The 18071-nt window shown below is 32.2% G+C and overlaps 6 protein-coding genes across 6 annotated transcripts; 4 read left to right on the top strand and 2 right to left on the bottom strand.

Annotated features, from left to right (window-relative positions):
• Positions 1–9: 9 nt before the first annotated feature.
• Positions 10–1365, top strand: NAEGRDRAFT_45002 (uncharacterized protein; the record flags this gene model as incomplete). The annotated part of the gene is made up of 1 exon (XM_002683036.1): positions 10–1365. One exon carries the CDS (start codon positions 10–12, stop codon positions 1363–1365), a length of 1356 nt encoding a protein of 451 aa, XP_002683082.1.
• Positions 1366–3131: 1766 nt separating this feature from the next.
• NAEGRDRAFT_45003 (uncharacterized protein) lies at positions 3132–4463 on the top strand (the record flags this gene model as incomplete). The annotated part of the gene is made up of 1 exon (XM_002683037.1): positions 3132–4463. The coding sequence occupies one exon, from the start codon at positions 3132–3134 to the stop codon at positions 4461–4463; it is 1332 nt and encodes a 443-aa protein (XP_002683083.1).
• Positions 4464–4529: 66 nt separating this feature from the next.
• Positions 4530–7751, top strand: NAEGRDRAFT_77706 (myb transcription factor; the record flags this gene model as incomplete). Its single annotated transcript, XM_002683038.1, has 1 exon — positions 4530–7751. The coding sequence occupies one exon, from the start codon at positions 4530–4532 to the stop codon at positions 7749–7751; it is 3222 nt and encodes a 1073-aa protein (XP_002683084.1).
• A 229-nt stretch (positions 7752–7980) lies between these two features.
• NAEGRDRAFT_61224 (uncharacterized protein) lies at positions 7981–8958 on the top strand (the record flags this gene model as incomplete). The annotated part of the gene is made up of 1 exon (XM_002683039.1): positions 7981–8958. One exon carries the CDS (start codon positions 7981–7983, stop codon positions 8956–8958), a length of 978 nt encoding a protein of 325 aa, XP_002683085.1.
• A 711-nt stretch (positions 8959–9669) lies between these two features.
• Positions 9670–10626, bottom strand: NAEGRDRAFT_61225 (uncharacterized protein; the record flags this gene model as incomplete). Its single annotated transcript, XM_002683376.1, has 1 exon — positions 9670–10626. One exon carries the CDS (start codon positions 10624–10626, stop codon positions 9670–9672), a length of 957 nt encoding a protein of 318 aa, XP_002683422.1.
• A 744-nt stretch (positions 10627–11370) lies between these two features.
• NAEGRDRAFT_77707 (uncharacterized protein) lies at positions 11371–12535 on the bottom strand (the record flags this gene model as incomplete). Its single annotated transcript, XM_002683377.1, has 1 exon — positions 11371–12535. One exon carries the CDS (start codon positions 12533–12535, stop codon positions 11603–11605), a length of 933 nt encoding a protein of 310 aa, XP_002683423.1. The 3' UTR covers positions 11371–11602.
• Between the last annotated feature and the right edge of the window lie 5536 nt (positions 12536–18071).

Consider the following 18071-nt stretch of genomic DNA (forward strand, 5'->3'; position numbering starts at 1 on the left):
AAAAAAAAAATGAGCAACGAAGAAGATATTATGATAAATGGTGATGATGGAGATATTCAACAAGATGACTCCAACTCTTTACCTAACTCTGCTGGCATGTTAGAAAATTCAAAACCATCAGGAAGAAAGGAATCGTACAGTCCTTATGTATATATGGAAAAAATTATTGATAAGTTAAAGTTACTAAACTATGAAAGAAGAAAAGACTTATTTCCAAGTCACGCTTATGGAGGTTTACCAAGATATTATTTTGCTCATCATGATAAAGATCATCCTCATGAGCAATTCCATACTTTTATTGCTGTTACCACATGGCTGATCTCGGATGTGCTAAAGTTGGATGATTATGAAAGACCAGACTTTCAGTTAGATGATCCAAATACAACGACACAAAATTTAGCATTTTATTTAAAAAAAATGGGTATTCCAATGGATTTTCCTCCAACCAAGTTGAGACAGGCTTGGGGAGAACCAGTATGTTATGTAATTGATCAATTATTGAATCGCGCTCTAAAAGAATCAAAGGTCAAGTTAAAGGCCCCTGAAATTCCTGAAGAAATTAAGTTTCGTGATGATGATGAAATTCCAGAAGAATCAGAAGATATTGAGGATAATGAGGATATGCAACATGATAATGATAGCGAGAATGAGGATGAAATGTATTATACAGTTGGATCCAAAAATGATACAGGATCTAAAGATCAGGAAAAGCATTTAGAAATGATTGAGGGATACCATAATGCTCAAGAATGGAGGTTAGAAACCGAAAGATTGTCATCCCAGCTTGTGGTTAGACTCAATGTTGATCACAAAGATTGGAGGACACACGTAGAGTCTATGGAGGAACAAAATGTTTCAATAAGAGACTTGACTCCCTCATCGACTTCTCAATTGGAAAAAATAGCTGAGGATATTGAAAAGATAAACTCAAGAATCCAGAAAAGAGAAAAAATGTTAAGTGATGATTCTTCTATTGGAAACCTTTTGGCTAATTATTCAAAAAATCAACAAGAATTAGACGAAATAACTAAAAAGTATAAGGAGTTGGAAGAAACCATTTCAGTGCTCAGTGGTGATTTAGGAAAGATAAATCAAGATCTGAGTGATATAAAGGTAAATGCTGAGGATTTAACCAAGAAGATGGCTGATACAACTCCACTCCGAGAAATCAAAGAAGCTTTGGTAAAGATACGAAATGATATCAAGCAAATGGATATGAGAGCTGGAGTGTTACAGAATCAAGTCCTTCAAGCAAAAATGAAAACATCCAGGGTATTGAGTGCTAAGGGAAAGAAAGGTGGTATCAGTTTATCTCATCACATGTCTTCAGGCTTTGAATTCGATCCATTTATGCAATACGTATAAATAAACTTTGTATTTTTCTAAAAAGAAAAAATGAGAAGGTCAGCTTTTGCTTCAGCGTCCAGAACAAATGATTTTGATAATATTAAGAATTTTGAAGAGTAAGTGTTGTATTTGAATTTTATCGGAAAGAAGAACAGCTAGTTTTATGAATGAAGTTGACTCTGATGATGATTCTCCGAAAAAAGCTGTTACTAAACCATCCTTATCCAACAGCATACCTGCAAAGCAGCATAATTTTAAAGGAAATACAACATCAACCCTAAAAACAAATAATGCCTCACACAACTTACCCAGTCATCTATTTGTAAGTCTAAACGATTTTATCATTTGGATTTGAAATTAGGAAAGAATTCAATTAAATCAGTGGCGAGTGATTACAATGAATTCACCTCTAAGGAGCTAATGTCAAAAAGTGGATCTGATACTCATGAATTTGATAAATATAAACCCTCTATGGGATTTGGCAACCAAAATTCCACTGGAGGGTACAATACATTGAAAAGTACATTAAAGTCAACCACAATTTCCTCAATTCCAGGTATGTATTATAACAATTTTATATTCATTTTGTACAAAAAGAAGCCGAAGAGGCAGATACAACTACTTCTGAAGAAGCCCGAGTATATAAAAGATTGGATGATCTTGGGTATGATGATAGTGATTTAGAAATTGAAGGTCACAGTTCTGAATTATCTACATCTCAAGAAGAGTATCCAGTAATTACAACAGGCAAAAACTTTAACTCCGAACAAGCTATTAAAACAGCTCCTCAACCATTGTACAGATCTATAGCAACTAATAGAGATATTGATTTAAAAACTAATGTAAATACTAAAGCTATTTCGGAAACCAAATCAATTAATTGTCAAACGAGTGGAGATTTTATGAAAGATTTTCAAGATAAGGAGAATTTGATAAAAGTGTTGAAGAAGGAATTGGAGATTAAGGATCAACAAATATTATCACTAAGAACTGAAATGGAAGTTGAGCAGAGAAAGAAGTGGAATGTCGCTGATGAGTCAACACAAACGATTAGTAATACGACCGAAAAGTCATCTCAAGTGAATATTGAGGATGGAGAGAAGGAACACCTTCAAATCACTATTCAAAAATTCAAACATAGAATACAGGAGCTAGAAGCAGACATTATTGAAAGACAGGATGAGGTCGATCAACTTAACAACAAGATCAAGAACTTAAAAGCCGACATTTTAAATGCACAACATGATGAATCGAGTAATGTAATATTACAAAAGCAAATCAACAAGCTATCCAAACAATTATTTGAATTACAAACAGAAAATACAATGTTAAATGAAGAGTTAAGGAAACATGAGGAAATAATGAATTATACACAAAGTGATATAGACCATTCCAGTTTACAACAAACTACAAAGACAGCAGATATGGAATTTGAAAATCTGAAAAAACAGCACGAAACTAACGACAAATTCTTAAAAGAATATCAAAAGCAAAATGAGAAACTAACAAGGGAGAATAAGGAATTAGGTTCTGAACTTAAAAACGTAAGAGGGGAATTGGACGATTTGAAAAGAAAACGAGCATTAAATGAAAAAGAAAAGGATGAAATTCATACCCTCCACAGAAAAATAAGAGAACTTGAGGAAATTATTCATTCGGAAAGAGTAGAGTTCGATAGAAAGGAAGAATATCTTAAAAATCAAATTCAAAAAGTCAAACACAGTAAGGAGGAGTTAGAAGTGAATTTGAAAAAATTAGATCCTCAAAAACTTGAGGAACAACGAATGTTCATCTTGAGTTTCGAAGAAAAATCAAAAATACTTGAACAACAACACAATGAAAAAATGATGGAATTATGTAGGAGACTTAAGATACAACAAGATCTTCAGGACCAATATGACCAACAAACAACAACAATACAACAACAGGAGAGGTTAATTAATAATTTGAAACACAAAATTAGAGAAATTGAAACAAGTTTATTTGATACTGAATCAAGGATTAGAGAGAAAGAGAGAGAAAATAGAGAATTAAGATCAGAAAACTCAGATTTGTGGAGAGAGAAGAAAGATATTTCAAAAACTAGGGATAAAATTTTGGAGCTAGAACAAGAAATTCGAATAAGGGATGAAAAAATCAATGCCTTCCCTAGAGATATCGAGAAGCAAAAGATAGAATATGAGAACAATATTCAAGAAGCTGAGATTAGAGTAAAAAAACTGGAATTTATGAAAGATAAAGAACATGAGAGTAAAATGAAAGAAATCAAGGAATATTATTTGAAAAAACAGAAAGAACTGAATGATACTGTTAAGGAATTATCTAGAGGAAAATCATTAATTTCAAACAAGAAAAAATCCAAAAATATCGCACAAGACTCTGATAATGATTTTCTTAAGGATGAATTGTTTGCAAAACAAGCAACTATTGAAGAATTAATGAAAAAGATTACGGAAATAGAATCAAGAAATGAAGGAAAGGAATTATCAAACAATGAAACCTCAGTAATAAGGGAAGGTAATATTAATGAAGAGAGTGAACTAATAGGTGAACTAAGAATAGTTAGACTAGAAAAAGAAGAGTTGCTGAGAAAGTTAGAATTGTCAGAGATGAACAAAGTGTTCATAAAAGAAAATGCCATGGAACAAGTGAAGGCAGCCTACAGTGAATTGAATACTACAAGAGAAAAGTATAGAAATGAAATACAGAACCTCGAGGAGAGACATAACCAAGAAATGAAATGTCAAGAATCACATTTTTTGCAAGAGATTGAAGATTACAAAAATATCATTGATAATTCTGCTACTAAACAAACCCACACTTTACAGTTAATTAATGAAAATTCAGGAGAGAATTCCAGAATCTTAATGCTAAAGCAATTAATTTCACGAATTGAAAATTTGGAAAGCAAACACAAAATCAAAGAGATGGAACTGGAAAGAGAGCTCAACGAGACAAGATATAGATATGAACTGAAAATTACATCAATGAAACAACATCTTGATTTGACAGTCCAACAAAAAAACCAACAAGTACTTCAGTTAAAAACTTCCCTTGATAATTTAGTACAAGCATTCCAAAAGCTAAAGATAGCCCAAAGAGAAAATTTATTTTAAAGTAAAAAAAATTGCATAATGATCAAAAATGACATTTATTCATCATCGGAATCTGATGACTCTGTAATGTTGAGCAGTGATGACAGTGACGAGGAAAATACATTGAAAAACGCTTTAAATTCTGCAAGAGAATTATCTAATATTAAACCTAATTTTGGCTATTCTTTCGACAATATATCAACTTTTATACCAAACTTTGAAAACGGTATTAACAACAACCACCAAATTTACAACATTTCCCAAGCTATTGACTCTTCTGATACTACTAATTTGAATATTTCCGATAGACTACTACATTTGAAGGAAGGGCTAAATTTTAATGAAAAGTATAAGCAATTACTGCAAAGCGAGATTGAAAAAATAGAGGAAGCACAAAGAAATGTAGGAACCATTCAGAGGGACATCAGAAAAGAGTTAATACAACGACAGAAAGGTCCTCCAATGTCACTTTATCCATCCCGAAAGAATCTTTCTCAAAATAATGGGAAAATATCAAAAAAGTTGGCTTGTGAATTTTTTGTAAACCTGGCTCAATCAAAGTTAAAAGCCTCAGGTAGTTCTGCTATTATTGTTGATGAGTACAATACTAGGATACTACAATCGGCTGCTATTGCATCGAAAGGAGCAGAAAAACCTAAAAAATCGAAAAAACAACAAAAAAAGAAAAAAAGAAACACAGAGGATGAGGAATATATTAGTGACTCTGAATTCCAGTCTGATGATGATGGATATGATGAAGAAGTTGATAATGAAATAGATACAATAGAGGAGATGGCTGAAAATACAGTAATTATTCAGGGACCAGCTCCAAACTCTGATACACTCACTAGACAAGAATTTCTCAAACTTGTTCCACTTGTGTTTGATACTAAAAAGTGGTCTAACAATGAAATTAAAAATATTAGATATGCTGTCAGATTGCAACATCAAGAAATGGAGTGTAAGAGAGTTTTTGAAACATGTAAAGGAGATAGTAACCTTTTAAAAAAAGAATTTGAGAAGGTTAAAAACATGTCAGGTGAGGAGTTAGAAAATATAGAGAGCTCGAAAATTGATTGGGAAAAAGTAGCAAAATTTTATGTAAAAACTAGGAAACCTGAAGAATGCAGGAAATTTTGGGAAATTGAACTGGCAAAAGATATTAAAAAAGATAACTGGTCTAAAGAAGAAGATATTAATTTATTATATGTTGCAGACGATTCAAAGGGCCATGATTGGTCGAAAATATCCAACAAGCTTTATGAAACTCAACCTTTAAAAAGAAGACCTATTCATTGTTTCAGAAGGTACCAACGAAGTTTAAATACAAATATGATGAGAAGTAAATGGACTGAAGAAGAAGACAGGAAACTTATGGAGGCAGTAAAGTCATTTGGTGAAAAGAATTGGCAACAGATAGCCAATCAATTAGAAGAAAGGACAGGACAGCAGTGTCTGCACCGTTGGATGAAAACACTCAATCCTGCAATTAAAAGAGGAAGATGGACAGTTGAAGAGGATAAGCGGCTTTTAATGGCAGTTAATGCATACCCTTCCAACAATTGGGTTCTTGTTAATAGACACACACCTGGAAGAACAGACGTGCAATGTAGAGAGCGGTGGTGTAACATTCTAAATCCAGTCCTGAATGTTGGACCCTGGACGAAAGAAGAAGATGAAAGTCTCAAGCGTGCCATTAAAGATCTAGGAGCTGGTAACTGGTCTAAAATTGCTGAGGTAATGCATCCCAGAACTGATAATCAGTGCTGGAGACGTTGGAGGTTGATAAGCTCAGAAGAAGTATCAGATTATAGAAAGAAGATTTACAAGAGGGAAAAGGCTCTCGTAAAAAACTTTGTTGGCAGAGAAAAGGAAAGACCTGATATAACTGCAGATGATCTTCAAATAACTCATCCAGAAAGCGACAATAACTTGATCCAACTATCTATTTCAGAATTTGTAGAAAAAGATAGATCTCTGATTTTCTCTCAAAACTCATTACTTTCAAGTACTATTTGTGTAGAATCAATGCAATCATTGCATCAATCACTCACCATCCCAAAACTAAAGAGTGTTCTTGAAATAGAATGGCAAAGAATGGACCAAATACGTTTTCTTTTGGAGAAAACACCTTACTTTATTGGAGTGCCACTATCAAACATTTTGAAAAGAGTTATGAGCTTGATGTTTTCTCTCAAGGGTACACTCACTATCAAGCACATTTATATTCCAGAACTACCTAAAAAAGAAATTAGAATACAGACCTTTAAAAGCATGGTGGTTCCAATAGAAAGACCAGTTTTCTCTTTCCCTTGCATTGTACCAACCACTCTTTCTCCTTCTCTTCCATCAGTTACCGCAACTAGTGTATCCCTTAATGCTTTAGCAACTCTTCAAGATGTACTATACAATAGAGGTAGCCCAAAAATGGCTACCACTACAGCAAAGGTGATAGATATCCAATCTAGTTCAGAGAAACTATCAACTTTCCAAATACCTGCTTTTCAGCCAACAACCAAAGACTGGGTTTATGAACCGCCAACTCTTGTTCACAATAACGCTTCTATTTTACATTCACCAGAGTTTAAAACTCTATCTAGTGTGTTTAATTCATTATTCCAAAAGCCTATGCAACAAACGATTGGTAAATTGGCAGAGAGATTACCTCATTTATTGAGACGAGTTCCTCATGCTGATATTTTGAATAAGTCTATGGAAGAATCACAGACCAATTACCAACACATATGTCAAAATTCAAAAGATCCATTTATTATACAACAATCAAAATGGGAAACAGAAAAAACTCTCAGTGATCCACCTACATTTTCCACCGTTTTTTCATTATATCACCATTTACCAACTGATGATTTGTTTAATAGAAACGAAGCAAGCACTCTTCCCCAAGCTCCTTTGATTCTGGTTAAGCCCAAAGGTGTGAGAGGCAGACCAAAAGGATCAAAAAACAAAAAGACACTCGAACTCGAGAGACAGAGAAGGGAAGCAGATACACAGAGCACCTTGTCAGCTGGTGGTAGCACTGCCGAATCACAAGTAGTCCAACAAACCAACAGTGCGATCACAAACACTACCACGGCAGAGGTCTCACAAAAGAGAGGAAGAGGAAGACCAAAGGGATCCAAAAACAAACCTAAAACCCTTGAACAACTTACAGAACAAAAGAAGAAACAGTTGAACAAGCCAGTTGTAAGGAAGGTATCCAAAAATCAAACTGGTTCCTCTAAAAAACGAAAAACTGGGCAAACCACGGATCTTACTCTTGACAGAACAACAGCAGAGGAAGAGCAATAAGTTAACCCTTATTCAGTAGGATAAGAGAATATATCTTTGTTCCTCAATTCGACCTTTTTACTCAGTCTCTAGTTAGCCACTTTTGCAGTTTAGAAATTTTTGCAATGGCTTAATAATTTGGCGGTAATCTTCCTCCAATTACAGCAAAAAAAATACACTATCACCTTGAGTTTATCACTCACTGTTAAAAACGTCATCATACCTTGTAAAATAGTAATAATTAAAAAACATGAGCAATTGGCTAGAGGCTAGACAAGGCCACGTTTCCCATTCCGGAATAGGAGAACAAAAAAGGGCACAGCCATCGCCAATAGCAAGTAATTCTCAACAAGTAAACTTTGTTTCAAATCTTAGTACCAGCGGAAGTAGTGGAGGCACTCCATCTGTTGTTCCAATTTTTAACATTCAGAAAGAAGTCGAAGATTTAAGTAATAAGATTTACTCTTTTATGTACACTGTGGGAAGGATAGAATCTCACACAAAAGAGTTGGAGAAAAAAGATTCAGATTCAGTTAAAAACAAATTAAAGGCACACAGGGAGAAGGCGAAAAAGGAACTACGATGGTTGCTGCAAAAGTTTGAAGAAATTTCTTGTAAAGCACCCAATCTCAAGGACTCAACTACTGAAAAAGTGTTTGAAAAGATAACGAAACAATTCAAGGATCAATTTGAGAGATTTCAAAATGTATCAAAGCATTCGATAGAGGTTGAAAAGAAACACCTAATTAAGGTACACAGCAGATCGCGCCAAACTGAAAATTCTGCTCTTGTGGACGATACTGAGAATAATGACACAGATGGGGAATATGAAGATCATAAATACGGAGTTGGAAAATACGAACAAGAGCAACAAGATTTATTCGAACAACGTTTAATTTTGACAGAGTTTGATCACAGTATGATTCAGACAGAAAAGGCGATCGCTGAAGAGAGATTGAATGAGCTCAAACAATTAGAAGTAGATATGAACGATATTTATTCATGTTATGTTGATTTAAGTTCAATGATTAAACAGCAAGGTGAAACAATGGACACAGTCGAGTCCAACATTTTAAAATCAAATATAATGGTGGAGGAGGGAGTGGAATATATAGAAACATCCAGAAAGAAATTGTCTTATCGTTTAGTGATTCAATTATTATTGATTGCTGGATTTACTATTATTGTGATATTGGGAGTTGTATTGGGAGTGATATACATTATTTAACTGTAAAATAAATGAACTAGCTCTGATAAGGTTAGCCAATTATGCAAATCTCTTTCGGAAATGCTTGTATCAGAAACTCTGTTTCTTACAAATGTTTGAGTAGCAAGTTGATTAACATCTTGAGTCAATTTGATATCCTTGTAATTGTTCCTTGCTATTTGGCTAATATAAGATTGGAATAATAGGGACTGACTATCATTAATTGCAGGAATTTCTAAAGATTTTTCAGGCAATAATTTAACCAAATAATTTACATCTCTGTGGAATAGACTTTTACCTTTGGAAATTATTACAACTGGAATGTCAACATTCATTATAAGTGGATGATATGAATAATCATAGTCAACTTTTTGTGAAGAAATAAGAGTTGATAGATGGGAAATATTTCTCATAGCTCCTTCAAGTAAATTTCCTTCCCGAAGAGAGTTTTCGTCAATAATGAGATGTGTGCCTGATGGTAATTGTAAAAGGCCTGATTTTAACTTATCCATTTGATAATCCTTAACAGGGGCTAGTCTGGTATGTTCAAGATTACTGCTTGTCATTTCAAAGAGGTACGAAGAGGGAAGAAGGGTGTGAAGAATTTCATCCATCTTTTTAGCAGTATCCTTGTCACAGTTATAGATATTCAGAATGAATTTTCCAAGTGTTACCCCATAATTATGAGAACGACTTTACAATGCCATTATTATTTAAATTAATTGTGTTAACTTACACTCTGCTAATAAGATTGTACAATAAAAGTTCTGCAACCAGACAATCACCTCCAAAAGCTAAAGTTAAATATTCCAATAACTGATTTCTGACAATATCCCATGAATACTCCGAATTAGTAATTGTTACAACATCAAACACAGATTTGTATTTTTTAAAGAACAAGACATGTAATCGTGGGACAAGAGTTGCTTCGGGTCTAAAATTGCAAAATTCCTCCTCTTCATCTGTACACATTTTGTTAGGTGACTCAAATGTTAAAATTCCTACAAAATCTACAAGTTCAGTATTTTTGAATCCAAAGTCTTCTCCATATAGTTTAATAAGACAAGCGAGACCATCTTCTCCTTTGATGGGGAAGTCCAACATCTCATCTCTATCAGAAACAACAGATCTCTTATCAGAAGTAGAAATATTTTCATGAAGTTGTCTTTTTTTCTTTGTTTCCAATTCCAGCTCATCTGACATGTCATCTGATTCACCTTCTGAATCTTCATCATTTCTTTTCCTTTTTGTGTTTTGTACTGTTGATTTTTTGAGTGTTGATTTGTTCACTTCTTCGTTTTTGTTGGTGTTATTAGGGTAGAATGAAGTTCGTGACCACTTTGCCTCCCCTGGTATCGGAATGCAATAGAATAATTCTCTTTCAATCATCACATTGTCGTTGAAAAAATTATTGTCATCATACCCTGCTTCTCTATACAAATAATTTGCTGTTACTAATTCAGTATTATGTACATCTTGTATGATGCCTCTATATTTGACCAGAGTATTTGGGGTTGACATTGGATTTAAAGAAGGAATAATTTTAAACATTTCGTCAGATCCGAAATGTTCTTCGTAGCATTTGGACATTTGTAAATGAACATCGATTGGATTGGCAAGATTTTTACTTTTAATCAGCTCTTCCAATATTTGAAAGGGGTTTTCTATCATTAGATTGGTTGCATTCATTTTTTTTATTTAATTATTAAATAATTCAATTACAGCATTTCCTCTACTAACGACTTTAGAACATCTGCATGACATGGCCGTTCATACCTCTCACAAAAACACCCAATTTTCTTTCCTTTCAGTTCATGTAAAGAATTTTTCAAGTTTGGTTGAGAAAGAATGTAATCTCTGTACTTTTCTAAGGATTCTTTCTTGGGTAGTTTTTCGAAAGGGTTTGCCCATTTGGACTCGTTTAATTGCCACCCACTATGAAAACATCTTGAGCCAACATAAACATCACAATTTTGTATCGTTTCACCTTTCTTTTTTCTTATTCTAACAACTTGTGTTTGAGTGTCAATAATTTCAATATCTAATTGGTTTCTTGTTTTCGGTTTCTTTTTCTTGGGAGAAATAACGCACGGGATGAGTCTACCGGTTGTTTGACTCTTAATAAACAGGTTTCCATTTAGTTTTTTCATTGGAATATTTACATTACTATTGTACAGTTCTTGGTTGCTTTCCATAACATCTGAAAAATATCGTTTCCTTTTTTGATCATTTATTTCCGGTTCATCCATTAGGCTGTTCTCTGTTGTTTGGGTTTCTTCTGAAAATGTAAGAACAAAAATGCCTGCCTTCTTCTCCTGGGAGGTTAACATTTTTTTTTATTGTTAGTTCTTGCCCACACTGGAATTGGTTGGCATCAAAAATATTAACTATTTTTTTTAAAAAAATGAAACCATAACCACAAAACATCAAATCAAACAACCAACAACCAACAGCTAGAAAAATGTATACATAGTATCGAACGAAAGATCAAAAACACAGCTCACGTCCACAAAGGATCGTTACTAATTCTGTCATGATACCCTCGCCAGTGTGAGCTCATACACCACATGTTGACTAAAGAAACAGCATTCAGACCCTCAAGTCAAGTGACTGTGCCGAAGTCATCATACAATACTTTTTTCTTTTAATTATTTAATTTAATTCTTTATTCATTCCACACACATTTTTCATAATTAAAAGAAAAATCTTCTGAACACTCCACTTCTACCATGTATGACTTCGAAACAATCTCTACTTTTTCCAATAATGAAATAATATCATTCATCTTGTCGGATCGAATTATCGACTCCTCTGTAAAGTAGTCTCCAATTTGTTGCAAAGAGGAAAGCCTTTTGAACCATTCAGCTAATTTTCTCTTATTGAATGCGTTAACGACAAACAAAACAAATTTAACATCATTTGGCTCTGTGAGCTTGATTTTGGCACTAGAAACTAGATCATTAATACCATGATAAATGTCCTTGATTTCTCCTTGTGTTTTTTCTGCCTTTTCAACGTAGAACTTGATAAAATCCCAAAAGTAATACCTTCCAAAGAATTTAAAAGCTCTAAAACCAACTTCAAATATTGCAAGAAGTGATCTAGATAATTTTCTTTTAACAATTTTCTCCATGTCCTCAGATAACTCTATCTTACATTTAATTTCAGCCAAAATAGATTTCAAGTTTTCAATTGGTGGTGCATTTGGAAAGTCAATTAAAAGGTTATCTGCAATTAATTGTTGTATCTCCTCACTTGTTTCAAACAGGTCAATATTTTTGATTTTGAATTTAGATTGTTTTTTAGAGAGGAATATCAAATCTTCCTTGGTATTAGGTTGATAAAGGATGGATGAAGGGGCAAAGAATTCTTTGAGAAATTCTGTGGATGTGAAAAAGGATTCCCAAAAGTCCTTACTGAAAAAACCATTTACATTTAAATAGTACACATAAAGAATAGACAGAGAAAAATATTCCTTATCTAAACTTGTTGATAATTTCAAATCTGAAAAGGATTTTTTAAATCCTCTCAACTTTTTGACAAGCTTTTTCAATTTGGTTTGAGTACTAATTTCAGATTCCTTCTTAATAGAGTTCATAAGAAAATCTACAAATTTTGGAATAATAATATTGTAGAGGAAGGTTGGTGTGTTGTGCCCAATACTACATTGGTCAGACAGGATTAGAGAGTATTGTCTAGCTATTTCTATTACGTATTGGTCGTTATAGTTTAAAATTACCTTATTTTCTTCATCTAACTTTAACTCTCCTTTGGCTAGTTTTTTGTATAAAGTAGATAAGGTATTGTCTATCATCTCAATTGCTGGAGGTGTTTGTGTTTTGTTTGCTTTGCTTGGAAGTACTGCTTTTTTCTTTTCTTTGTTTTCATCTATTTGCTTGCCCTCTTCTTTCCTCTCGTCTTGATAATTTTCATTTTTTCCTTGATCACTTACATTCTCAATTTGAAAATTACTTTCCACTTTATCTAATATAATCTTAGATTTTCCTGCTTCATTATTGGATTGATTATTAAAGACAACTTTTTGTTCTAACTCTGAAATAGATTTTTCTGAAATCTTGATATGGGTTTCCTTTTCTGAAATAGTTTTTTGAAATTTTGTTTCTTGATCGAGAAGTTCAATAAGTTTCTGTTTAAGTTCATTTTCTTTTTTGGATAATTCTGATAATGATTTTTCAATAATTGTCTTTTCAAGTTCATGGGATTCAATTTGTTGTTCTTTTTCTTGTTTTTCTTTCTCATAACTCTTGACACTATTTTCTTTTTCTAATATATACTCTTCAAGCTTAGCTATTTGATTACTAATGTCAACAAGGTTCCTGTCTAGCTCTAAACTTGTTATTTCTAAAATCTTGACATTTCTTCCCTTTTCTAATATTGATTTTTCCAAAATCAGAACTTGACCTTCTTTTTCTACTATGCAACCTTCAAGTTTTGATTCCTGTTTATCAAGTTCAATAATTTTTTTTTCGATATCAGAAATTGTATTTTCTAACGTCTTAATATTATTTTCCTTTTTTAAAATTGATTTCTCATATTTCTTAATATTATTTGTCTTCTCTACAATGGATACTTCAAGATTTTTTTCTTGAGTAACAAGTTCTGAGAGTTTTTTGTCAAGCTCTGTAATTGTCATTTCTAAATTTTCTATAGTATTTTCCTTCTCTACAATAGAAGACTCTTGAAAATGTTGCGTTTCAACAAGAGAGTTTTTAGCTTGGTTATTAAGGTCAACAACTTTTTGTTCTAACTTTGAAATAGATTTTCTGATATTGGTTTCCTTTTTTGAAATAGTTTCTTGAAGTTTTGTTTCTTGATTGAGTAGTTCAATAAGCTTCTGTTCAAGTTCTGTAATTATCATTTCTAAATTTTTGATGATATTTTCCCTCTCTATAATAGAAGACTCTTTGAAATGTTGTGTTTCAACAAGCTCATTTTCTTTTTTGGATAATTCTGATAATGATCTTTCAATAATTGTCTTTTCAAGTTCAAGTTTTCCAATTTTTTGTTCTTTTTCTTTTTTTTCAATTTCTAGTTTGTAAACATTATCATGGAGTTCTTTGGTTTTGCTATCCAAATCTGCCTTTTCTTCCATTGATTTAGTATATTCAGATTGTTGATTCATTAATTGTACTTCAAGATCTGCAATTATTTCACACATTGCAACTTTTCTTGATGAAAAATCTGCAAAATCGTGCTGCAATCTTTCTTTCTGCAAACTGGTCTCTTTCACAATGTCTTCCACTTCCTTATTCATTGAAGAAATATTTTCAACATTTTGTGTTTCCTTTTCCAAATTTTCTTTTAACAATAACATTTGATTTTGCAAAGAGGATTTTTGCTCTTCCAAATTAATAGCTTTGAATCATACTCGGAAATATCTTTTCTCAATTTTTCAACAACTTTTGTGTCTTCTTCTACTTGTAGTGTTGACTGAATGATATTATCTTGCAAATTATTGGCTGTAAATCTTAATTCATGCAGTTCGTGTTGCTTTTTCGAAATTGAAATTTCGTTATCCTTAATTTCTGTTTCCAATTTGAAAATTTCATTCTCTAACCCCTTTATCTTTTCCAAACATGTAATTTCATTATTTTGTAGAATTTGCTTTTTGTGTTCTAGTTTTTTCTCAGTATCTCTTCCACTATTACATCTTTCTTTTAATACCCTTAGTGTTTCCTCATATTTGAGAATAGATTCGTTTAATGATCTTTCTTCTTCTTCTTCTAACTTTTTTAGCATTTCCAATTTTTCAAGAGTTTTCAACTTGGAGTTGTCTTTTAATGTTTCTAAAATATCTGTTTTTTCTGAATTGTGCTTATCTATCAACATTATTTCTTCCTCTAATCTCATTAATTGATCCTTGAGTTGTTTCTCTTCCTCTTCCTTAACTTCCTTCTTCTTGACTGCATCTTTTAACTTTATGCCTAGTTCTTCTATTAGTACCTTCAACGCTTCTAAATGTACTTCTTCAGTTTTAATACATATTTCAAACTCCTTAACTTTAGATCTGATGGAATGTGTGTTATCTAACAATATTTTATGCTTCTCTTCTTCTTCTTCAAGCTCTTCTTCAATTTTTTGGGCATCGAATGTGTACTTGTCAAAAAGTAGTTGTTTTTCGTCTAGCAACAACATTGAATTTTGAATTCCATTGCTCAAATTCTGAATATTGTTTTCAACTATTTCTAGTGCACTCTTAAGTTGGTTTTCCTTGTTGTTTCTTTCTGCAATTATCATGTTGAGATTCTCCAATTTCTCTTTTTTGGTTTCTTCAAGGGACTGAATAGTCTTTTCGGCCTCTTCGATACTGTTGGTTATTCTTTCCAGTTCTGATTCAATACCTTTTCTTTTAGTAATTATTACATCAAGACTACTCAATTTAATGCCAATTTTAGATTGGAAACAATTAAAAGATTCCTCTTCAAAAGAAATTGAATTCTCAATTTCTGAAATTTTCCTTTCAATTTCCTTTTTTTGTTCTTCCTTTAATACTAATTCTCTGGTCTTTGAATCGTGCTGAACTCTGATTTCCTCCATTTTACTCTCTATTTCTTCTTGGTTCTTTTTAAATTTTTCTTCTACCATATTTCTATAGAGAATCTTATCATGTAATATTAATTCTTGTTCCTCTAACTTTTCTCTAAATATACAAATATCCTCCTTTTGTAATTCTATTCTGTCTTCTATTTGAGATATAGATTCGCTCAATTTATGTTCTTCATCAGCTAACTTTGGTCCTAATTCAACTAGATTTTTGTAATTCTCTTCTAGAGATTTAATGTATAATTCCATTTCTTTGTTTTGGTTTTCTTTTTCATAGACATTCTCTTTAAGCTTTTCTGTAAGCTGAGTAATTTCAAGATTAGTTTGAAGAGAATTGGCTAATTGCTTTTCTACTTCTTCTAATTTTTGTTGAAATATGATTTGCTCTTTTTCAGCGGTTTGTAAAAGTGTTTCTTTTGATTTCAAAAACCCATCATTTGCCTTTTTTTTCATTTCTATTTCTTCGACTTTGAGTTTTTCAAGATCATGCTCATAAGTTTTTCTTGCTTTTAGAATGCAACATTCAACACGTGTCTGTTCTTGTTCTAATGAAAGTTGCAACTCATTCTCAACCCTATTTTTTTCAATTTCAAGGGATTTTACTTTTTCTGATTTTATATCCCTTATCTTGGATTCAAGTGCTGCTACTTGATCAGATATAATTTGCTCATTTGATTTCAAAAAAATTTCCAAATTTTCTCGTTTTTCGTTGATTGTAAGGATCAAACAATTAAGATGATCAATATGGTTTTTAACTTCTACCATTGGCAAGTATTCGTAGAATTTTTGGAAAGCTTGTTCCTCAAATGTCTTGGAATCCAACTGTTGAGAAACTATTTGTTTCAATTCATCACGCATTTCACTTTGTGTTTTCAAGAACACTTCTGCCTCAGTGCAAATCTTTGAAAATATTGGTATTTTCTTGGCTTTTTCAATTAATAACCCCAATATTTCATCAGGATTTTTTTGCTCCATTTGAAGCAAAATCTGATTGGAAATATTACTTTCTAAAAATATAGATGTCTTTCTTTGTACCAGTTTGTCCATCGAGGATAAAATTTCCGCATCTTGCTCAAGCTCTGACAATTTACACAAAATATCATCAATAGACGAGACACTTATTTCATCGTTATTAAGAATATTCTCAGTGTAATTTAGTAGATCGTTTCTTTTTTTGAGTTTCTCCAACTTATTAGTTAAAAATATTTTTTCTTTCTCCATAAAATTTCCTTCCAATGTATTAATAATCTCCTCAATTTGGGTAATATTATTAGAGGAAATATAATCTTTCATATTTTTTCTGATAAGATTAATTTTTTGAAATAAATCATTTGATTTCTTTTGTAAAAGCACAAAATTGGTATTTTCATTCCCTTCCTGACAAATGCTACTAACTTTTTCATTCCATAAACGTAATAAGCATTCATTACCCAACTTCATGATAACCTCAAATTCCTCCATGAGACGTTTTTCATTATACTCTTTCCATTGATTGGTTATTTCGATAATATCTTTTTTTGATAGGAAATTTGTAAATTTTGATATATACTCTTCCAATCTCTTGCTTACATGAATACTTTCGAATTGATCCAAAATCTTATTTTTTGAAGTTTGGTTTTGTATAATGAGGTAATCCACTTCATCCAATAATTTGTTGTCAAAAAACTCTGTACAATCTTTGCACTGTTGGAATAAAGTTATTATATTTGAGAAATCTCTCTCAATTAATCTACATTCAAGATCTATAAAATGTTGGATTTCCAACTCTGCTTTTTTAGCTTTCTCTAATAATTGTAAATTTTTTAAATCAGTACTATTCTCAATTATATTAACAACTTCATGAATCCTATTAAGATTTTTTTGTTTTAAAGCGCTATTATACTCTTCTAATAACTCTTCTTCTCTATCTAATTGTGATAACACAGAAATAGCCCTATTTAAATGTTCGGGAAGAGAATTTGTAAAACGTTTGCCTATGGATATGGCTTTTTCCAAGTTGGTTTTTTCCCTGGCCACAATAGCATTTTCAAGCAGAACCCTGCTTTCTTGAATAGAACCTAGAATGCTATTCATTTGGTCGATTGAAGAAATGAAACTTGACTTTAGGTGATCCTCTTTTTCAATAGTTTTTAAACAAGCTTTCAGCTTGCCCTCCTCTCTTTCCGCAATGGCTTCATCCACTAAAAGTTCCATCTTTTGGATGTCATATCTTTCCCACAATTTCCATTGACTGTTGACAAAGCTTTCACTAAAATTTGCAGAAATACTAGACAATACTGCACTAAATTCTTCCTTTCCAAGTGATAAATTAATTGGAAGTAACGAATTTTGTGTTTGATGTAATTGGCATACTCGGCTCCAAATTTCCGAAATTTCTGCGTCTTTAAAATCGTTTCTAATTTCTTTCTGAACAATTTGGAAATTTGATAAATCTCTTGTTTTTAACATTGTTTCTAGCTTGTATTTGATGTCTAACTCCTCCACGGAAACGGAGAGCAGAGAATCAAGCAGTAGTTTCGCTTCATTTCTCAAATTCTGCCATTTTTCTGTTTCTGATTTTATTCCATCTG

Source organism: Naegleria gruberi (genome assembly GCF_000004985.1).
Source record: "Naegleria gruberi genomic scaffold NAEGRscaffold_1, whole genome shotgun sequence".
Classification (NCBI taxonomy): Eukaryota; Heterolobosea; class Eutetramitea; order Acrasida; family Naegleriidae; genus Naegleria; species Naegleria gruberi.